At 43.6% G+C, this 23543-nt stretch overlaps 1 protein-coding gene across 3 annotated transcripts in view; it reads right to left on the reverse strand.

Annotated features, from left to right (window-relative positions):
• Positions 1–607: 607 nt before the first annotated feature.
• LPAR4 (lysophosphatidic acid receptor 4) overlaps positions 608–23543 on the reverse strand; it is a 28687-nt gene continuing 5751 nt past the window's right edge. The window contains exons 1-2 of one of the 3 annotated variants that reach the window (XM_075053700.1): positions 13898–14261; positions 608–2283 (exon numbers count right to left, since the gene is read on the reverse strand). In XM_075053700.1, the coding sequence (XP_074909801.1) occupies positions 1084–2130 (1047 nt within the window). In that variant the 5' untranslated portion in view covers positions 2131–2283; positions 13898–14261 and the 3' untranslated portion in view covers positions 608–1083. Of the gene's footprint in view, positions 2284–12856; positions 13744–13897; positions 14262–23543 lie in introns of those variants that run through there. The other 2 variants (XM_075053699.1, XM_075053701.1) reach the window with 2 other exon arrangements.

Here is a 23543-nt window from a genome sequence, read left to right on the forward strand (position 1 = left end):
AGAAAAGAGTGTGGCTAACTCATTTTACTTGCTCTTCTTTTGGAGTTACTTTAAGACCCTCTAGTTTAATTAGTTGACTGTATAGCAAAAACTGGCAAGCAATCACTTACAAGATCTTCTCTTAATTGGATGCTCTAACACCAGCTGTCTGTATCCAAGCAAGCTCTTTACTAAGGTCAGCACTCTGGTTCTTCAGCCCTTCAGCTGCACTCAATTTCCGCATAGGAGATTTGCCCTTGCAAGAACTCTGGTGTTTCAGGCCCTTTCCTTCAGCTGGCTTTATAGTCTAGCCCTTGCCAGAAATAGTCACATATAATCTCCTGGGATGTAAAAGCCCAGGTGCAACAGAACAGTAACGAGCTCCTTACTTCTCCCTGGAGGTGCCATTTAAAATAAATTAAAAGACAGCTTAATCTGACAAAAATTAAACTTCTTCTTTCAAAACTGCATTATTAATTACTCTTTTCGCTTATTATTTTTTCTCTCTATCACCAGGCAACTGTTTTGCCTACTCTCAGAACAATTATTTACACATGAAACCTCTCCATACAATAAATTCAGCATGCCTCTATCTATTAAAACCAGAATGTATACTCTTGCAGTGAAATAAGGAAAAGCCAAAAGCTTTTATTATGTCTTTTTAAGCAAACATACATATTGTGTGAAGTTATTGAGTTAACATATGATGATGCATTTCCCAAAGACATGAAATATTGACAGATATCTCTAAGAAAATTAAATTTTCTATTTCCCAACTGGTCCCATGTCAACTGTTGGGGGAAAAAAATGCCAAATGTTGGCATATTCTGACTAAAGCTGTTCTGTTCCCTCCTTAGTTGGCGCATACATTGTTACCTATCCATAATCTCCAAAGGGAGATCCATTGGGATTTTTATATTTCATGTTCACCTGTTGTATCTGGTGGGACCATCCCAGTGTAAGGCTTTGTCTACCTGTGTAGTTATGCCCCAGCAACTTTTCTTCATTAACACCATGTGTGAACCCACAAATTCTGAAACAACTCTTTCACACATGGTGTTAATCAGAAGTTAATGGGGGATAACTCCATGTGTAAACATCTCACTAGAAATGCGATTCAGATGTTGGGTCTCCTCCATTTGTAATGGCCTGGTCACTCATTTCATCCTGTGGTGCTGGTAGTGCAGTCTTTGTTAGAGGTGTCTCAGTCTTGAAAAGAGAATCCATTTTTATCTGGGTTTTTATATTGAAAGACTTCTGGAAGGATTCTGATGTAAAGTAATAGATGAAAGGGTCAAAGCAGCAGTTCATTGTTGCAATGCACAACGTGATTGGGTACATTGTCCTTGCAAACCTCTCCAAGGAGCAATTTGCTATTGCTTGGGACCGCACCAGAGCATACAAGAAGAGTATGGAATTGTAAGGCACAAAGCACACGACAAAAATGGCCACGTGCACAATGATCATTTTCAATACTTTCTCTTTGTTTGTCCCGATCTGAGACAAGGTGGCAGGTTTCCGGAGAGTCCTGAGAACTAAAGAAGAGCACGTAAGGTTGAGTAGCAAAGGAATTATGAATCCTACCACTTCAATAAATATAGTGATCTTAGACAGATAGGTTTTCCAGATACGTTTGGAAAAACCTTCAAAACAGGTTGTGCTGGTGTTGGAAATGTTGGTTGTGGAGAACAATGAAGCTGAAATTCCACCGCTGAGGACCAGTATCCAAACACCAGCACAGACTATGGCAGAATTTCTCCTGGTCCTAATGGTGCGAGATCGGAATGGATAGACGATAGCAAGGAAACGGTCAACACTAATGCAGGTGAGGAACAGCATGCTCCCGTAGATGTTAGTGAGAAATGCTGTACCAGAAATCTTGCACAGGCTATCTCCAAAAGGCCAGTGCCTGTTGAAATTGTAAAAAATTTTAAAAGGCAAAGTGAACACAAAAAGCAAATCTGAAACAGCCAGGTTTGTCATGAAAATGGCTGTTTCACTTCGCATTTTCATCCGAAAGCAGAAAACAAAGAGGGAGGCACAGTTAGTAATCAAACCAAGGATGAAGACCACGCTGTACACGGCTCCATACAAGTTATACTTAAAGGAATCATCTATCAAGCAGGTATGATTGTTGCTGTGGTTTCCCATGCCAAGTTTGTGATGTGCTTCCAAAGAACTTCAAAGTCTACTTCAGTGACATCCATAAAATAAGGCAGTGATCTCTTCTCTTCCTGAAGAAACACATTCCAGGAAGGTTGCTTGACACCTTGCTACCACGTCTCCGTCACGAATCCTTTCATCCTAAAGGAGAGAGAAATAGATGCCATCAGTCTTGCAACCTGCTATCCCCTAAAGTGGCTGTGCAAGAGAACACATACTCTTTCCTTTCTAAATAAATGGATGTGCAAACAAGACCAGTAATTAGGTTTCAAGGTAGTCTTTAAAAATTTCACTATTATTGGGATTTTTCAAAGTTGAACAGAGCAGTTACTGTACTCAGCCTTTCCTTTCCTTCCCCCATCGCTCCCTTGTCCTCCTATTGGAAGGAGAGTGATTGCTAATTCCAACTTTCCACTTGGAAAGGTTTTTCTTTAAAATTTGAGATGGAATTGGCCCAGTGTGTTTGGAAAGAAATTAAATCATGGGCCCACGATATTGCCCAGGTATAGAATCAAACAGTCTGAAATGCTCACCTAAACTCGTAACAAGAGGAAAAGAAGCTGAAAGTTTTAGTGTTTGCTTTTAACTGTGCAGGAATGAAAGTTCTATGGTTTTTCAACCTTTTTTGATGCAAAAGTACTAAAAAAAACCCAAACCTATGTTAACAAAGTACTGCTTTGCCTTTTTTCTATTTGAAAATAGGAGCATCCTTAGACATGTTTTTCAAAGTGAAAAACTGAAAGGTTGTATTTCAGAAATGTTTTTCAAAAATACTTTCCAAAATTATGCTTGCCACTTTTGGACAACGGTGCTTTTTTTTTCTTAAAAATTTCTGCAAAAATGGTATTACTTTCAAAAGGACTTTTTTTGCAAATGTAAAATACTTTGCAAAAAGGACTCCCCTAAGTACCAACAGCTTCGTTTCATTTCTATTCTTTGTCAACGTTCAGAACCTGAAATTTCAGAAGTCTCAAACTATGCTCTTGTAAGACTTTGTCTCAGTTCAGCAAGCTTTAGAGAATTGTAGAGTTGAAGTAAGCATGCTGTTTGTTGGAAATAAGTGCTTTCTGAACTGTCTTGATGTTCTCTTACTGCTCTTCTAAGTATTTTTTTTAAGGCCTGGGAGGATAAGCAGTTGGAAAGTCTCCCTCGCTGGAGTAAGGAGGGTTTGTGAGTTGGAACATGGGCCCTGCAGTCGGCACATCTTGGAAATGTGGAGCAAAGTTGGACAACGAAGAGAAAGACCTTTTGCCTTGTAAACTACAGCAAACCAAATACAAAACAAAGTTTGTAATCTAAGAAACATCTTGGTAGCTACAACTATGGAGTAATTTAGAGAGATGAAACCCTTGTGAAGAGTAGGATCCGTTCCAGAAAGTGATCCTCTGACGCTGTAGTTTCAACAGCAAACATGTAACTGACTCGTGTTAAAGGTTGAAATGGCAACATATAAACAAATAAACTGGGGAAGAAAGCATGGAATCAGGACAATTTGGGATGCAAACTGATCAAAATCAAATGTCTTCCATATGTTTTCCTACTGGAAAAGCTCACGCTGACAATTGTTCTTGCACGCAGGCTGTCAGTGAGTCAGCTGGTAAAACGTCAAGTGTTGAGACAGATGTAAAAGCCATGGCTTTGCCAGATGGAAGGTGCAAGCTCTGCCCTCACCTGGGAGCGCCTGGACAACTGCAGGCTTTACAAAAACCAGCCCTGTGACCCAGAGAGCAGGCAGCACCTCGCCTTTGCCCCTTACAGATTAGTTGGACGTAAAGCAAAAAAGCAGTAAGGGAGGATCCCCAGATCTTGCTTCTCAGAAAGATGACTTTCAAATTACTTGAACCTTTTGACATCCAAAAAGATGACTTGGAACTATTAGGTCTCTCCTGTCAGGGGGGTTCATGCTCTCTGCAGGTTGAGGCGGTGTCAGGACTGGGGCAGCGAAGTGGTGCTTTGGGCTGGTTTGCTGTTCTGGCTGAGTTTGCTGTGCAAGCCTTGAACTACCGGAATTCCCTATGATATTCGTAGGCAGCTTTGGTACATCCTCTTCACTCAATTTAGTAAATTCTTCCTTCGCTTTAGTTGCGTTTTGAGTAACACATTTGTGATGATATCCTGTATTAGCAAATGTTCAAACCAGAAGTAGATATGCCTTTATCAGATTGCTGTGGCAATGACAGAGGAGACCGATCCCATGTTGGAGCTTTCCCTACAGAGCATGTAGGCAAGTGCTTCATTATGCAAACTGTACAGGGCTTTGGGGCCAGATAGGCAGGGTAGGGAATGGGCTGTGTAGGGGAGCAAAATGTTCCTTGCACCCCTTTGTGCTTTTGCACTTATCTCAGGGTTTTTTCCTACTAATTCATGCCTAAATGAACTTTATTGTGAAATGACCTAAAAAAGATACCAAACATTTAAACTTATGAAAAGGATAGTAGTAAAATCTCAAAGGTGCACTTCCTTTGAATAGGTGGTAATCTAAATAAGCGGAGGTCTCACCTACAAGTTGAAATGCCTTTAAGCAAGAACTTAGATTCAAAAGCATACATGAGCTCCAACAGGAATAGCTGTGCCTCTTAGCTTAACCCTCAGCCTAATGCATTAAATTCTTGGCCTGTAACTCCCTTTCAGCAAAGAAAGAGAGTGCATGTTATCTCCATCAGGAGCAATTTTTGTTTATACTGAAATGTAAACTCCATAAGTAGATCCTTTTCTTCTGCAGTGTGTAAAAACCAGGTGTGCCAGACTGTTCTAGTCCAGGCTTCATGTCTAACTGGGGAGGTCTGAGAGGGATTGGGTGTCCTTTGAAACCTTACAGAGCCATATGCCTAGGAGGCTGATGGAAACTCCACTTTCCAATCTGTGCACACAGTCCAGGATTTTGGCTGTTCCTCAAAACACAGCCTGACACAGCAGGTTTGAAAGGCGGCTTTGAAATGCTTACCTTTACTACTGACCTATGTGGCCGTTGCCAGCAGCCTGACCCAGATACTCATTACACGGGAGAAAAGATGCTCAATCACTTGATTCTTTTTTCCCTGCTCTGCATCAGACAGCCACAAGGTCAAACACCAGTTTTTCTGGTGTATAAGTCTATGGGAATTGCCTGCCAGCAATTGTTTAGCTAAGTTATGGTCTTTAAAATACAGGCTTGTGTTGTTTACCTATCTAACACTGAAGTGTTTAAACAAGCTGGCAAGTTGCTTTGAAACTCAGCCATGTGCTTTAAATTCTGCAGCATGAGTCTACAGATTTAGTTTTCTGAATGTAAAATTCACTTTCCTTCCTTTTCACTAAGGATTAAAGTGGTAGGATGCTCTTCATTTATCACACGTTCACCACCGCTATTGCCTTGCTGGGAAAAAAACCCTAGCAATACATTTTAAAATGCTGAGTTAAGTGAATATAAAGAAAACCACTTTAATGTTCTGTATTTTAGGCAGGCCAAAACTTTAAATCCTGTATCTAAAATGGGGGGCAGTACATGAGGGCAGGAATGTACCTAGCTGTTATCAGAATTGGTGCCATAACAGAACATGCAGCCTGTTTAATGTGGTAATATTAAGAATATTCTCTCTCGTAGCAGGGATGGTACAAGTAAACCTACAGCAGCTGTTGCTTACTCATTTAACCCTGTTATTCTCAGAGTTATGAAGTGGGATTCAGCAGAGTAGCTGACAGGGTTTACTTCCATTTGCCTTTTATTGTAGAGAGATCCCCTGTCCTCTGTGTACTGAAAATAAAGGAAAACTTCTACGTATTACTTCCTATGGTGCACAAGTATCCTGTTTACAATTCTTTTGTTTCCTCCACCTGGCATCCCAAGAAATCTTCAAAACAGCCAGTTTGCAGCTTAATTCAGACCAACCATTTGTTAGTACAGAAAATTACTGCAGGTAAAAAGCACACTTTAAAATCAGATTCTGTAATTCTATTAAGCCCATTCTTTCTGCTTCATAAACATCTCATTCCCCACAAGTCCATCAAACTGAGGTCAGAAAAAACAGCATGAAGTTTGGGACTGACATTTTTGCATCTTTGCATTTTCTTTTTCTCATGTGAGATGTAAGATGAATGTAACTTTATCAGTCCGAATATGTAGGACATCCTGTGTGTGTTCATTTAAATAACTAAACACTGCAAAGCATTTTCTTGTGAGGTCTGATACAGACCGAATGTGAAAACCTTTCAAATCTGAAGGATCTCTTTCTAGATTATCGCTATATGTACTCAGGTTATCTCTAAATCTTGAAAGACAAAGGTTTTATAGGTACAGAAGCCAAAACCTGATGGATCAAAAGGTGGGGATACTGGGGTTGGGGAGGAGGTTCTCTGGGTTTTGTCCAGAAATGTCTCTAGGTTACGGCAGCACTTGTTGTGTTTTGGTATAGTCTCAGACCTTGACCTTGGAAATAAATAAGTATTTTCCTTGGGCACAGCATGCGCTTTATGCCTTCTCTTGACAAGAACTACATTCATTAGAGGGTTTTCACTTCCCTGTTACTCACCCAGTTGGTACAATGATCATATGATGTGCAACTCACTTCTACGACTGAGCCCAGGGTTACAGCTTTACAACCACAAACTGTATAATTTCTTCAATTTCTTGGGGTTTATTTCCCTCCTTCTTTCTATTTTAATTATGCAGAAGGCTCAAAAAAGGTTTTGTTGGGTTGGGGGGGAGTTGTTTGGGGTTTTTGAAGATTTTTGCATAGATGATAATTCTGCATGAGGCTATAGGACTTGGATTCTTCCAGACTGGTAGGAGTACTGTAGGTAAGGTGAGATATAGTGCAACTGTTTGAATATGGACTTAATAGATAAACAAGAAACTTTTTCTACCTGAAAAAGTAAACATTTCTGATAATTGTATGACAGTGCTAATGAGCAATCGTAACACCACCAAACTATCATTTCTAAAGGCTTACAAATGTTCACTTGAAAACCACAAAATGTGAATTCAAAGAAAGAAAAGCAGCAATGGAAAACACAACAAAACCATCTCACCGCTGAGTTCCCCACTGCTTTGCCACTCTCGTAGTACCTCAGTGCCTGCAATGGGATCTCCACTTACTAATACTTTCTCTTTTCAATAAAGCTTCACTAGTTACTTTTGGTTGCAAAGAACTTTGAGGGCATTACCTGAAAGCAGTTGTAAGAACAATCCTCCAGTTTGGGGGAATCTGGTTGCTGACTTTTCCTGTTTTGAGGCTGACAGGGCAGTAACTGTGTTGCACAGCGATGCTGGCTCCATTTTCCCAGTGCCAGCAGCGTGGGTTTATGGAAAGCTGTACCAGCAACAGCAGGTGTTGCTGGACCCGGCTGCTGCTGCAGGGAAATGGCTGGGGATGGGCAATGGCTTGGGACGTCAAGTTTGGGGTTGGTTTTTGAACCGACCAGCTTGCCGAGTTGCTGTGAGCTCTCCATCCTCCCCAGAGCTCCTTGCAGTTTCACAGTAATATTTGCCTACGTTTCTTCCCCGGTGTGGTAGGAGTGGGAGAAAGGGTGGGATTAGACAGTGGGAAACGAAGCAGCTGCCTGTAAACAAAGCACTATTGACTATATGAAGCGATGGAAAGTAGAAATGCTTTAATCTCTTTCATTTACTAATCCTAAGTGATGAATTTGAGAACAGTAGGAAAGTAGACAGAAGTGTGACTTTGAAGTCCAGCAAAGGTTTCTGTAGCTTCAAAGAGCCATTCTTCCCTGCGTTTTATCAGAGTGAATGCCTAGCTGGTATGCTGGGCAAAGGGGGACATTTTCTGATGGTTAGCATAAAAGACAAGGCAGGAAGGCTTTTATTCATGGCTTTAACACTTATTGTGCAAGGGTCTTCCGTACCACTGGTACTTTCATTCCCCAGTATTTGCTGCGGGTGTAATAACATCTCCCGCACCTGGTGGGAAGGTGAAATCCTGAATTACTCAGGATCGATCCAGTCAGGTTTCACCGTCTGCTTTTCAAATCCTCTTTGACAGAAGAACAACAAAGCATGGGAGCCCATGACGCATTTCTCTTCTCTCAGCCACCAAGAGTCATCCCGGGGACCCGCTGGGACTAGGTGAGAGCGCACCAGCCTCTGCTTTCCTCCCTGCCTGGGGTGGCCTGGGCTCTCCGGGAACCTCGCAGACCCTCCAAGTTCAACAGCTACTTTCTGTTGCCTGGAAGTCAGTGAACGCAATTGCAGCAGGAACCCAATTTAATTCTTCTCCAAGATGGAACGGGGAAGTGGAAACTTCAGCCTATCGAACCTAATCCTAAAGGTGCTCTCCTTTTTTCTTTCCTTTTTTTTTTTTTTTTTTTTTTAATTGGTCAGTGCTGCCGTTGTCTCCTAACTGTCCTCTGAGACTTACAAAGCATTTCCTGCTCATGGTGACTTCTCTGTGCTGTATCTGTTTTGTATTGAGCTAATTAAAATGTTTCCTTCTGAAGAGAATAGTGAACTGACTTACCCCATATTCAGACACTGATCCTCAGGGCATGACTCTCTTTTTGTTTTCACTGAGAATGTCTCTCTCCATTTACATCACCCCTTTAACCCTTGACGCGCTTTGGCCTTCCCCATCCACTACAGCCTTCAGAGGGTCTGGTCCGGAGACCAGAAATGACAGAATTCACCCCAAACTTCCCAGCAAAGTTTGCACTATTTTATTCTTGTAAGAGGGACTTTTTTGCTTGCAAAGGAACCTCAATCTGATGATGGAGGACTGTAGGAATGTTGGTTTTTTTCACTCTCAGGTGTCTCACTAAGGGAGATTGCTTTATAATAGCATTGCTAGATTCAATAGAAATCCCAATAAGAGAAGATTTAGATGCAAAGAAAAAACTGATGAACTGATGACAAGCAGAGTTACACTGTTTGACCCAATACTTGAAGATTTACAGGTTATTTTCACTCAGAAGTAGAAGTTGGTGATGGAGGTAGCTATGTCTTTGATGTATCCCTGTTTATTTACAAAGCGTGGTTAAGAAAAAAAAAATAAAAAATAAGAGAGTCCTGTTTCCCTGAACCACTGGGGAAACCAACAACAGGACTCAGTTTATTTGCTTATGGTTCCAAAATGCTTTCCAGTCAGCGTCCTGCCCAAAAAGCTTCCTTTCTTTGCTTTCTCTGACACAATTTCCAGTGGTTCCTTGGTGATTGCTTGGCTTTTTGGCTCCTTGTTGCCTTTCCTTGGCTCCTCGCGAGGCGCCTGCAGCCGCATGAAGCCGTCCTTTCACCCGAGCCTTGTTTGACTGCTCTCACCCAGGACCGTGGCTCTGGGCTGGTTCCTCTGCAGTCCCTTTGCTGAAGCAGGAGAGCTGAACTTTCACCTCTGTTTATCCCAAAATTATAGGCCTTTTTTTTTTTTTCCTTGCATACATTAGCACCAACAAGCTTCCATCCAGCTGCCAGCACCACAGCACAAACACCTATTTCAGCTTTTGCAAGCTAAACTGGGTGCAAGGACGTACGGCTGGTTTCCTTGCGGGTGCTGAGCACAGTCCTTCAGCAGGGCAGAAGGCAATCTGTACTCTGCTCCGGTGCTCAGGACCTTAAAGGATCTGTGCCCTGCATTTATTTACTGGAGGGAGTTGATAAAACAGGGCTTTGTTCTCTCAAATTGCTTTATTCTGGAGGGAAAGGGTTAGGCTTGAGAAGCCTCTTCTGACAGCAGTATAGAATGGGTGGGTATCGTCAGCCTTAGTTTCATTTGCTCCAGTGGTCTGGCCTCTGAGTGCTGGAGATGCATGGTCCCCTCCCGGAGCTGCCAGGCTCCCTCTTCTCCTTGGTGTATGTTTCTCAGCAAGATATTTGGAGGCATGATTGGAGTTTTCATGTCATCTCCCTCACCCCCCCTCGGGGGGAAAACCATTAAGGTCTTGAAAAATATTCAGTGGTGTATAATGAAAGGACGCGTGAGGAAGAACAGCACACAGCTATGCTGTTTTTCAGCAAGCGTTACAGAGGGTAAATTTGCACTAATGTGTTAAAATAAATAAGAAATCACTTTGCAATGCAAAAATATCAAATGTCAGCCAGTGACTGATGTTTCTGCAGTGAAGTTTCTTAGAAATCAGATTTCTAATAATGAGATGAGAGAAGGGGAATGACATCTTGGTATTTTATAAGGGATGCTGCTTTTATGGTCAATATCCATTTACCATGTAAAAGCAAATGCATGCTGGGGTGGAAGATGGTGTGTTATCTGCGGGTTCAAGAACTTAAAATGGGAATATTATTAGGTGAAAATAAGAGCTTCCGTCGTGGCTATCTATTTACAGGCATAATAGGTACTCGAAGTATTATGAGATCATGTTATGTACAGAGAAAGCAATCTGCTCTGTTGCTAGCACGCACCTTTGTCTCGGGGCTTAGGGACTGATGAATGTCCCTCAGTTTCACTTGCCAAGATAAAGAGACTTTCCTTTTTCTGCAAAACCAACCCAAACCATTACAAATAATGCAGAAAACTCTCCTTGCAGCTGGGGTCAGCTAAGGCTAGTTTGGCTCTGGAGCGGTGTGGATCTTTACCCCCTTTTATGAGACTGAACTGAGAAGAAGGTGCATTAGAGGAAGTCTTGCAGAGCCACTGTCTGTTCTCACGAATAAAGAGCTCCTCTTTTCAAGGGACAAATTTGCCTTTCACAAAAGGTGATGGCTCCCCTTCCCTGAGACTAAATCGGATCCTTATTTACGGAGGAGGAGCAACGCGTGAAGGAACAGAGTGAGCCTCTGCACGCACACTTGACCTGGAAAGACCTATTGAGGCTGGATTTGTGCTCCAGGAGCCATCCTCACCCACCCCAGCCTTAGACGGGATGGCTCACCGGCATCTCATTTGTGATCCTGGAGCACTGTGTGAGCCATCGGGCTGGGACCACCACATCATCTGTGTGCACCTGGCCAACAACACTCAGGCATCGGTCAATAGAGCCCCGATACTCAAATATGCTTTTAAGCAGAGTTAGGCGCAGCCCGCACAGATGAATCGCAAACATTGGCATAAATACGTATTGCTGCTATAAGTGCCAATGCAGTACCACAATACCTGAGTCCCAAATTGTTTTGCCATGTACATCTCTCTCCAGGGAGCAATGTTCTCTCACCCCCTGTTCCAGGAGTAACATACCTTCCTACAGTGCACCCTTACCCCAGGATCTGGCCCAAGGTTTGGGAAAAATTGCCTTAACTCCTGCTCTTGTGCTCCAGCCATGAGGTCGCAGGCTGGAAGAGGGCAACCATCTTACAGCTGGGAGCGCATCCTCTCTCTGGCACAAGCTGCAGCGCTCAGGCACAGTGAATGTTTCGATCACTGCTTCTCAGAAAACTGGGAGGCGAGGGTTTTTCACGGGTTTTTTTCCCCTCTCATTACAATACTCTGAATGAAAGTGAATGGGTAGTTGCATTCAGGCATTAGTTCTGTTTGTCTGTCTGCTACAAGCTGAACTCCTAACTCCAGAATTTGAAAGACACTGATTTTTATCAGTTGACCTAACCCCAGTTAAGGAGGAGTCTCATTTTTAGTCTCAAAGGATTAAAGTGAAATGCATGCTCAGCCTCCCCCTCCCTTCCTCCCTCCCATGTTTTTCAGGACTTTCTTTTACAATTCAGAGGCTTTGAAGCCCCTAAAGTTACCAAGGTTAGTTTCCTGCCTGGTTTTTTTTTTTAGCTTTCAGAATGCTAGTAAGGGAAAGAAGATGGAAAAGTGCTACGAGGGGGGAATATCCTTATCACCAACCTGTGAACTTTGCACTTCCCATCCTCTGGGTTTTACTGTTCTGTTCATATAAGGGAGCAATACAAAAACACACAATTGCCTCCTCTCAAACAAAGATTGAGGAGTGCCATTAAAAAACCCAAACTTTTCTTGCAAATTCTGCTGCAGTGGGCTTATATTGTGTTAAATCCTATTTCTTCTAAACAGCTGCGCTTTTAGATTAAGTATGTTGTTCATCATTCATTTTACTTCTGACACCAGGTTTTCTATCTGTTTAGAGCTGTATTTGACTTTTTCTCATGGAATTTTGCCACTGAGCTTAAAAGGAGTAGATTTTAGCCATAAATGAAAGCCACAGGGATAAATAATACTTATAAGTTTTGCAGTATAAAATATATAACTTACTTCCTAATTTGTAATACAGTTTGTAGGAACCAGTTCTCACATTACATGAAGCTGAAAGCATGTATCATTGTAAGCTGAAAGTCTACGTTTATGCCACATTTACATACAATCCTTTCTTAAGCTTAAAGTGTCTTTATGATACTGACTTCAAGTACAAAAAAAAGAAGCCCTAACCAAGGGATATTTTTTGCAAATCTGAAACAAACAACAAGGCTAGAAAAGTCCTTAACTTGTCATCTGCAGTGACACAATGAAAATTACAATGTGAATTATATCAATTTCCACTGCAACAGTTTGGAGGAGTAGCTCACATAGTAATTACCTTCCAAAAACTTGGAGATCATCTTTCTCACTTTAAACAGAAACATTCGCCTCTCCCATCCTGACCATAGCATAGCTCAAGTATGAGGAATGAGATCTGGCTGTATAGAAAAAACATTGCTAATCTCCATTGAAATGTACAACTCGAGCCCATCCCCGGCTAGTTTTAACCCCCGGATTTGTCTGAGCCTTCAGATTTCGGAAAACACTACAATCCTTTTTTCAGAGCTGACATGAAATCTGGATGCTTTTCTGTTGAGTTCAAAAGCGAGGAAGCAGAAACTTACCACGGCAGAGCAGCCGGGGCTGAGATCATGCCCACGGCTCGGCAGATTTCAGCCCGATTCCTCCCTGACAGCCCACATTTATCCTTTTTGTGTGCGTGGAACGCGAGCCGAGTTAGTCCCACGCGGAAGATCTGCGTGCTCGACTTTCTAAAAGTTTACCCGTTCATCTTTAAAATCTAAAGCGACTGGTAGTTGTCTGCCTTCCTTTGTTCGGAGAGGAAAGAAAACTGCTGAACGCTGCAGCCATCATGTCTTGGGAAACGGGACACAAGAATGGGCCCAATGTCTGGGCAGGGTCTGTGGGCTGGGGGAACTCTTGGGGGTCTCGATAGGAAACGCTTTCCATTGGGTAGGGATGTATTATTAGTGCCTGAGCCCGCCCCGCGCCCCGGTCTCTGCTGGGTCCCTCTCGCGGGGCTCTATTCCCTTCCAGAGCGTTGCCCAGCCAAGGCAGCTCCCAGTTCAGAATTAGCAGCTTAAGGACAGCCCCACAATGGGTAACGCGGATTTCCTGAGCAATTAGCTGGCGGGGACAGCCTGCGAGAGCGTGCCCGCGCCTCCACGCCGGGGATGGTAATGAGCAGGGGAAAAGCTGTTTAAATCTCGGATTTTCCTTCGCACGGCTGTAATTGGTTTTCCTTCCAATTAAAAAAGCGAGGAGCAGAGGGGGGAGCGGGAAAGCGTTGGGTAAGACTAGGAAGCTGCAAAGCAAAGCTGGCCGTGAAAATAAAATGCCTTCTAAACAGATTTAGAAAGGGGTTGGGTTTTAGGTTGGGGTCGGTTTGGGGTTTTTTAAATCTTCTCAAAGGAGCTGACTAGAACAGTCTGGACTCTTGTCCCCCAGCAGTTTGCTCTGAAAGCCCCGGGTTCCTGCTGGAAAACCTGTAGGCTTTCAAATGTTTAGGGACATAATTACAAATACTCCAGGGAGGCGCTGCTGCTTTTGCCTGTGTAGCTCACCCCGGGAGCTGCTGCTGCCTTTCAGTGAATCTGCCTTCCAGCAGAGCCACTAGCTAAAAGCTTTTTATTTTTATCTCTTACCTTTAATACCAGCCCTTCAGCTAGGGAAAGAGGATCTTCTGGCAGCAGGAGTAATGCAGCAGACGGCTTATTTGCCTCCGCCTGTTTATGCTGTGGAGCAGCTGGTGCCCTTTTCTTTCTTTTTCAGCCCTCTCCAGTTCCATAGGTTTGAAATCCTGAGTCTGCTTTTAAAGCCCAGCCTCCCACCTAACGTGTCTCGCTCGCATTGTGTTTGTCTCTCCTTTTCCTCCACTCTTCTCGGCTGTTCCCACAGGCAGCCAAGGCCAGTAAACAACTCATTGTGAAGCTGGAACTAATGTTATTCCTTGGGCTGGTGGCTGATGCAGCGGTCTCTGACTTGCTTCTGCAGCACGCTCAGCTGCCACAGGCTTTTATCCAGTCGATGCAAATAACTTCCTGAATATCTCATATAACAGCCTAACTCCAGTCTGCAAAACCTCATCCTCTGAGGGCTTACAGTTTAATAAAACATATGAAAACACGAGTGTGGATTTGGATGGCAAATGGCGAAGGTGCAGATGTTTCCTGCTCCTAATGGTCAGAGGTCCATTTTCCTTTTTTCAGCTGGTAAAGATGACAGCCAATCTGGGTAAATTGTGAAGGGATGGCCAAAAACATCGGCCACCAGTGTCACTTGTGTACAGATGTGGGGGGGAGCATGCAGGCTGGGAGAAGGCTCAGGATGCAAAATCCACCAGTATCACCAGTAAACTGGCATACAGAAATCAGCTATGGCCCTTCATGGCTTGTGGGCATTTTCAGGCTGGCTGCTTTTCACACCCCGGGGCCCATTCTTATGCGAGTGTGAGTGCTCTCAGCAGGGACCGATTAAACAACACCTCTGCATTTGAAATCACCCTTTTTACAGAAAGAAGCGTGGTTTGGATGGTTTGGAGCTGTGTGTACTGCTACAGATTAGAATGAGCTGCCTGAAACCCTTTGCAGATTAACATCTTGTGTCTCAGCCTTCAAAACTATCAGTTGCTGGGCAAACCCATTAGAAAGGAGACTGATTACTCCTTGAAGCATGCAGCATAAATCTTAAAACAATATTTCTGTGCTTCTTACAGTATTTAACCTGAACGTGGCAATCATGCCAACTTTGATGCTGCTGGAATTTAACCAGGCAGCTGTACCTATCTGGGATGTTTGCTTTCTCTCTAGAGTTATTGGTTTAATTAAACCCTCCTAATGAAAGTCTTCAACTGTTGTGAACTTCAAGGGTTCTCAGGAACTGCTCCTTATTATGTTACCTTTAACCTAACAGGAGACCAGGGATGGTATTTTTGCCCTTTATGGAGTCCATCCTTCTAAGCCACTGTAGTGGTTCCAACTTCATATCCATCCGTGGTTGCCATTGAATTCAAACGCATCTCTAGTGAGCAGGTTATTCAGTCACCTGTTACTCTGGGTTTTTTTCTTTAAAAAGGAGCATCTTTTTCTGCCAGCTATAGGCAAAACTAGAAGCTGGAAAAGTGGGATCTCTAGGGTGACCCATGATGCTGCTCTCTAGCCTCTAGAAATCACAAAAAAAACTCCCAACATTTTCCCCTATGGGACATAAAAAGGTTTTGGTATTAACAAGAAAGAAAATGTCCCCAGAGCAATATATTTCTGCTTCCCTCTAAGGCACATTTCACAGAGCAATACACATAGGCCTTTACCCTTCTCCACACCAGTTTAAATAGGCCAAATGCTGTGCTATCAATGTACTCAGTATATTTTTTTAAATAAATAAAGTACAAACATTTCCAACAAAGTGCCCTTAACATAGGTTTATTTGCCAAACATGAAAAAAGGAGGTGGCTGCCTCTCTTCTTGGTTACAGTTACAGGCAAGTGTTTTCTTTAAAATGGAAAAACAATGAATAGACTCCTCAGCTCTTCATCTCTCCTCTTTGCACAACTCATTTGCTGTCCCCACCCTGATCCCATGGTGTTCATCTTAGACTTGGGACAGGGTGGGATTTAGTGAGCTCTCCTTGTTAAAACATTGGCAGTACATCAATAATCTCTAGTTATTTTGGAAAACAAGGGAAACTGGACTGTTATCTTATTGAAAACCACGGCTGCTGAGAAGGCATAACATGTTTAAGCAAAAGTTTTACCCCCTGTTTACAGTACTCAAATTTTCTGCTTATGCATAGAAACCCTACTGGTATGATACCTCTGTTGTGTTTTTGGTTGTCTGTCGTGTCAGTGGTCTGGTGGCTTTTGGACTGGCATATGATATTTCCATTGATTTCAGCCAGACAGGAATATCTGAATTTAAGGGACAATTTTGCCCAGAAGACTAGCATATTGCATTTCTGGATGATTAACACTTAATTCTTCTGCTGTCAAACATACTGGCTATTTTCAGTCAATTGATGCTTCATTGTGCCAAGATTCTTACTTCAGGGCACTTAGGAGCACTCAAAAGGAGCCAAAGAGCAGAAACCAAATCAAAATTGCATTTTAAAGACCACTAGAATATATAGGATAGAGACATTAGCTTTTCCCTTTCCTCCTCTATTCGTTGGCAAGGCTTGTTTCCTTCCTTTGCTTTCTTACAACAGCAGACTTAATTTGTCATTTGGTAGCTAAATATTGCATGGCTTTAGTTAACCCTGATACGGCAGCGCGTATCAGATGTTCCGAGGCCCCGCAGAGCCCTCCCTCCGTAGAGAAGAGTCTGTGAACAAGATTCTGTTAAGCTGCTGTGGTCAAAATGGACCATCGCACAGCACCGGAGTGCTTTAAGGACCCTCCTTGGAGAAGCAGGTAAACCCCACATTGCCAAAATACCTTCCCCTTGCGCTTACAAACTTGGTTGTATTTAGCAATTTTGGCTGTCTGCAATACATCTATATGATGTCCTGTATCATTTGCTCATCCGATGAGGCACACCGCTTCCTAAGGTCTCATGCTTTTGTAAGCGCTGGCTTACTACAGCTCCTATAGAATACGGTTAATGTCTGGGTGACCCCAAAGGAAACATTTGGATGATTAAACCAACAGGTTCAATTATGTTAGAATGGAGTATTTCATTTAAATGTGCCCCAGGAAAGCTAAAGGAAAAAATCAGTAATACTGACATTTTCCTGGAAAAAAAAATATGTTACTTTACAGAAACCACAGTCTCTGCTGGAAAAGATTTTGAAGGAAAATTCCTGAGCAGAGGTAGCAGAACCCTTCAGGAGCTCACTAGTGCTGCAGTGTTTACTAATACTTAATGGTTTGTCAGTTCTTCCATTTGAAATCCTTTTTGAAGAGTTTTATAACAAAGCCATAAAAAATCATTTTGGAATCAAGTGGAAATACAAAGCCTCATCCTGTGTATGTTTTTTTCTTTTTTAAAATATGCATTTAAAAGGACCTTTTTTAATGATTTTAAATGCTGTAGTGAGATGGCAAAAAAAAAAAAAAAAAAAAAGGCAAGTGCCTATTTGAATCAGTATCCTTGCAAATTTAAGAAGGCTTCATCTGAAAACCCTGGTTTGTCAACTTACCAGCACTTAAAGTTCCATCACTTTCCAATCCAACAGGACTTTTTGCTAATAAATGACAGGATATTTCTTCTCCAAATATTTAGTCAAATCAAAGCTTTTTGGGGGGCGGGGGAAAGTGCTACTTGCAGCAGCGGAATGACTGAGTGTCCAGAAAGTCCCTGCTGCTCTCAGCACTGACAGTTTTCTAGTGTGAACACGATCTGCTAAAACACGCATACGGTCCATCCGGGTAAGGATTGGATTAACCAATTAACCTGTGATTTGTTTCTCTGATGTTTAGACCCATCCAATAGCAACTCTTTGCATTCTCATGAGTCCTGAGGGCCTGCCTTTATTAAATGCGCTTAACTCGAAGCAAAGGCATTACATTATGAGCTGCTGAAATGTGTTTCATTGTGTGAAAAGTGAATCAGAAGTTCATACTCTTTGCTAGGTCAGGAAAATAGAAACTTCTGGTGGCACCAAGTGCCTGAACTGAATATTCCTCCAAAGCATGCATTTTTTCCTAAACTTTTGGTTTTCTTTGCTATGTAGCATCATTAATAAGCTCGAAGAATGTCAGTCTTTTGGACAATGTCCTCTCCGTGCCTCGAGGCACGCCTCTCCCTTTGCTTTCCATGTTTTGCAGTAATTTAATCGGGCTCTTCCAAGTGTGTCTCAGTAGTTTCAGAGTCTTTAATTTTTCTTGTCAACGGAGAAGGGATTCATTTTGCAGACTCCCTGCTCATTAGTCATTTTCCCCATAACGTGGAACAATTTCCAATTTTGCATGACCAAATCTAGCCGATAATGTCTCCCTTAAGAAACTGCATCCAGGAGTTACTTCAGGCAAGAAAGAAATACCTGATTATTCCCTCCACCAGAACGAGTTCAGAAACTCACTGTCCTAATTTGGTGGGGGATCTGCGTTCGCTGATTCTTTTTACTAAGTTCAAAAGGACTCTGCATGCTTCAGAGTCCCCGCTTTAATAAACACGCGGTAACGTATACCGTTGTTTTGACAAGAGGCACCCGTTATGCCGAAATCTTATCCCCAGGAAAACAGAGCAGGTGTTTTCCAGCAAAGCTGCTGGGCTGCCTGCGTGAGGCACCGCCAGCACCGGCTGATGAGGAGCCTGATTTCAGAGTTACGCGACGTTGCTCCTGTCACGGCAGAGGATGATGTTTGAATGTGCCCAAGGGGAAGCTGAACCGACAGCGTTTGTCTTCCCATAGCGGGGAGCAGAGCAGGTTTTAACGAAAAGCAGGTGAAATAGAGTCATTTCATTCTTCTTCTGAATCCCAGCGATAGCCAGCCAATGGATCCTATTCCAGGCATGGTGGAGCCTGGTTTTTTTAGCAAAGAGCGCCCTGTTTGACTGGTGTGACTGGACCTGCAGCGGCTGTTGGTGTCAGCAGGAGGTACCGTATCCGTATTTCACACAGCGCAGCTTCCCTGGGCTGAGGCTGTGGGGCGGCTGTAGTCAGACCGTAAAATGGCTTCAGTAAGTGCTGGTGTTTTACTGGAGGAAACTGAGTTTCACCAAACAAATGGGGAAGGACGAAGAGTGACCATGTCAGGAAGAGCCACTGCAGAGCAGTTAATGGAGCAAGCATAGAACAACAGACGATGCGGGCCAGCGCTGGCTGACTTCCCCATGCAGTAGCAAGGACAGCACCTCGGAGCACAGCACTGGAGGGATATTAAGTTTCAACAAAACAAACCCAAAGGACATGAGAAACTGGTGAATATAATCTCTGTTCCGATGGTAAAAAATCAGAGTTTGAAAGGAGCCTGGAGCACCTAAAACAATTGAAGGCGCAACCGGGCAGGAGCTTGCAATTCTGCTGTGCATGAATAGAAGGAAGAAGCAGCTGAATATCAGGAAACGTTTTCTAACAATGCGGACTATTAGACTTCAGTGGAGACTCCGGAGGGAAGTGATAAAAGCCACATGGACTGAATAATAGAAAACTAGACAAAACCATAGCGTACATATACTGGAAAGAAATCTTTCGGTACAGTGATACACAATTCACAATACCTAGCAAACATAGCACTGCTATTATTAATAACATCTTTGAGATGCGTTTTTTGATACACAGATTGCCTTGGCTGTCCCTGCGCCTAGGAGGAAGCCTGTTTTCTGCACTTTTGTAAGAAATCTCAATTAACCCAGGTCCCGCTCCCTCTAGAGGGCAGCTGCTTCCCTTAGAACCACTCGGGAGAGTGATCTCCCCACCAGCGTGCTCTGGTTCCCACTTTACGTGCAGTCAGTTTTGGGGGCTTGCAGGATTTTGGCTGTGCCGCAGACAGCAGGGTGATGCCGGAAGATTCACAGCCCCATCGGGCTCCCCCCACCTTCGGCACTACACCAACCTCCGTGGCTGTATCAGTATCAGAGTTAAATCAGTAAAATTCATCATGCTCTCTAGCTTCACTGTCTTGGAAGCCTCTTGCAGCATCACAACATACAACAGCATAGCTGTTATCAGGGAATTTATTGATGAAAGAAATACGCTAGAATGGATGAAAAATATTTCCAGTTTTCATTAGCATCCAAGCTATTGCAGTACCTAGGAGCTGGTACAGCCTGCGGTTCCCCACTGCCTTCTCGGTGGTTGACCCTTTTGAGTATCTTAAACCAAAAGACGACTGTTTGGAGCATGACTAATGCCCAGCTCCAGTGAGGTGGGTGCCATTGCACAGAGCTACGCCGCACGCCGAGGTCCAAACCTTCGCGCCGGACTTCTCTCCTAGGGACTGTGTTAGTAAAGCGTATTAACGGAGCTAATCTTGCCAAGCCGTGTGCTTTTCTGTTGCACAAACTTACAGTCAGACAGTGTTATGCAAATCAAAGCGGTATTATTCGTGTTGCACCACCACTTAACTCCTGCTCTCTACCAGCCCATTGTTGATAGTACTCTGGCATCGCGTCAATCTGATTGCGATTAAGCTTTTTACAAAGCATCGTTCAAGGCTGTCTGTTCTGGTTTTGATTGTTCGTGCTCTGAAAGGTTCTCCACAATGGATGTTCCGGGGAATATGCTAGCAGCTGTGTTGGTAATGGCCTTCTCTGATAGTTTTGATAATTTTTTTTGTGACTCATGAAGGTTATTTTGGTACTAACTTATTTGTTTTTCTGATTGAAAAGTGGTTTCCGAGGAGAGAAAAGTACATATTTAATGCCCTAGTGTTATGCAATTTTTTCTGAAGCCTTTTTCTATCCACAAAAAACTTTCTTCTACCAGACACTCCAGAGAAATGCCTGTGTTCCTAATGAAAGCAGGATGTTATGTGTAGAGGAGCAGTAAAGAGGAAAGATTCTGATACAGATATCAAGGCCTAAGTGTGTTGCCAATACATAAATGTAAAAATAAAATGGAGCCTGCATTTCATTTTGGAAATAGGCTATATTTCCAGCTGAAACTTGCTGTCTTGGTTCAGCAGAGTCTGCAATAAAGCAGTTATGACGGTGTACTGAGAAGGAGCAAACGGTCTTTCTCAGCTTGTGAGCAAATGTAGGAAGGCAGCAGCATCCAGGCAGTGACTGTCTTATTTGGGGAAGGTCTGTACCTTGGGATCCTCCCTCCACACGGAGAGGAGGCTGGTTTGTTAGGCTTAAACTTGGGAGGCTTCTTTTCCATTATATTTTTTCATCCTCTTCTGTCTCAGGACATTATTTTTGCATTTGGGGGTAGTGGGGTGTGGTTTTTTTCTCCACATGAGTTCAATGTGCAGGAATTAGGCTGGACAAGTCTCTATTTTACATCAGCTTATAGAAAATACAGAAACTTTCTCTCTGCTGTGCTCTGTAATTCTGCTGTCCTCCCCTGCTTGCAGTCCACCTAACCCAGAAATGATAGGAAAAAGATGTTTCTTTAACGTTTAACTGTTTGACCTAGTGCAGGAATTGCCTGGTACAGGCTCTCTCCAGCATTTCTTGTTTCTCTTCACTTTGCCCTGGACCATTATATTTCACTTCATAAGTCTGTGAACTGCTATTTGCATCTGTGCTAAAGCTACATCAAATAAACATCAGGTATGCAAATACAGGCATTGGCCAATTTCCTTTTATTTTAAACTAAAGGCAACTTGCAGTAATTTAGTGTGAGTTGAGCATATCAAAGTTTCCCTGATATGAGAGAAGATCCCTCCTCCATTTGACTGAAAAGCCTCCCGTACAGAGGGACAGGACCCAGCTCCCATCTGCGAGCACATTATCTCCATGGAAGCCTGCAATAAAACATTGCCTTGTGGATGGCCCCAAAACACCTCCAAAGTGCCCATCGGGGAGCTCTCACAAACCCTTCTTCCTACTGGCTCTCCTTTTCAGGACCACAATAGCCTATAGCAGACACTTGGCATCCACTGGAAGTCCAGCCTGAAGTTACAAATTAATCCCAAAGCTGCTAGTTAACAACTAAGCCCCAAATTCATGCCCAGGCTAACACTGAAGAAATGTGGCCGATGGAAGGCGTACTGCGTGCTGCACGTCACCAGGTGTCCTCTGGAAAGTGAATTCAACCAGTTTTTCATGGAGTCATCTGGAAAGAAGGTATTAACGGGCCAAACGCACCCCTCAGTGATAGCTTCCACCAGCAAGGAGGCAACAACAAGTACCTAATTACAGGTACCAGCAGCGTATCGGTCAGGGCTTAGCTTAACAGTGGGTCACTGATACAGGACAAGCTGTGCAGCTCGCGAGGTTCAGAAATAAGGATGAGTCCAAAGTTCAGACCAAAGTTCAGTTTTGAACTGAACTTTCCCACAGACATGGGGAGCTCAGGGAACGGATCTCGGCCTGAGCCACCTTGAAAATGGTATCACCAGTGCTAGGATTTAAAATACAGCGGGGTGCTGTTAGCAGATGACAACAGATGGTCTCTGTTCGCTTCCTTGGAGTGCCCGAGGGGGGCTGCGGAGAAGCTCAGGGGGTGACACCTGGACACTGCTCAGCTGCTGCCAACAGGTTGCGGTACCGAGAACGCAGATGTCACGTCCTAGCCCCTGCCACGCTCCCAGGTCTGAGGGTACAGCGACAGCCGTGCCTCGGGATGCCTGTCATGATGAATATTTCAGTTTCTGGTAGAAGGCTGCCATGGGGCACTTCAGCACAAGCGGAGAATTTGTTCCAACACTAATGACTTTCTGAGATAGGTTTGCAGCTCTCAGCTGCTCATCACATGGAAAGAGCCGGTGCCCAAGTCATGCAGTGACTGAGACCCAGTGGTCCTTTTAGAGGAGATGGGTGTTTCTGCAGTGCCATCAGGTTGAAAAAAAGAGCACCAAGACAAATAAATACAGAAGATATACTGCATAAAAGCTGCTTTTCTAAAAATGTTTTTACTCCTGAAGGAGAAGTTGCTTGGAGAGGCAGCTTGCCATGTCAGGGGAAAGGCCACCCTGTCTAGGAGCTCCCTAGATAAGAATGAAAATCCTTGTATAACATTTCCCCCTGTTATCAGAGGGGAAGAAACACTTTTAAAAGCATTGTTTTTACAGAGGAAAGCAACACCATCAGGGCAATGACTTTTTTTATTTTACCTTTTCTCTGTGGACTTGGGATGGCCTTCCAAGCCAAGTCTTCAAACCACCCTCCACCGCTGTCCCTTCACCCATCTCTGCCACAGACTCTTTCTGGGTTTGATCGGTTCTTGTTGCAACTGCAAGAGGTTTTTGCTTTCCTGCTGTCCTCCCTCCCTGGCCTGAGCTACCCACCTGCTGGGGGCACCATGTCCTCCCCCCTGCCTGTTGCTTCCCATCACCGTGGCCATCTCTTACGCTTTTCCACCTGCTCTCAGGGCACTGAGTCCCTTGCTTCGCTGAATGCACCCTGTGCACAGGTTGCTGCACAGGAGAGGCTGGTGCTCTGTATTTGTTACCAGGGCTAAATATTACCTAATTTGTTCCCTCAGCAGAGCTGGTGCTCTGCTGGGTCTGGGTCAGGACAGGGTTCATGCCAGTCTGCATCCTTCCTTCTGTAAGATGTTCAGAACTTTGACTAAAGTTTTCTTGCCATTCAGTGCCCTGGGATTTAGTTGCCAAAGTTCCAGAGCCCTTGTGAAACCAGCTGCTCCTCTGAGATTCAACCGTATTCAGATGATCCCTTCCCTTCTGGGTTTATGCATTATCTGGTACCACAACAACGGGGGTTACACGTAAAACCTGGGAAG

This window comes from Buteo buteo, chromosome 22 (genome assembly GCF_964188355.1).
Source record: "Buteo buteo chromosome 22, bButBut1.hap1.1, whole genome shotgun sequence".
NCBI classification, from domain to species: Eukaryota; Metazoa; Chordata; class Aves; order Accipitriformes; family Accipitridae; genus Buteo; species Buteo buteo.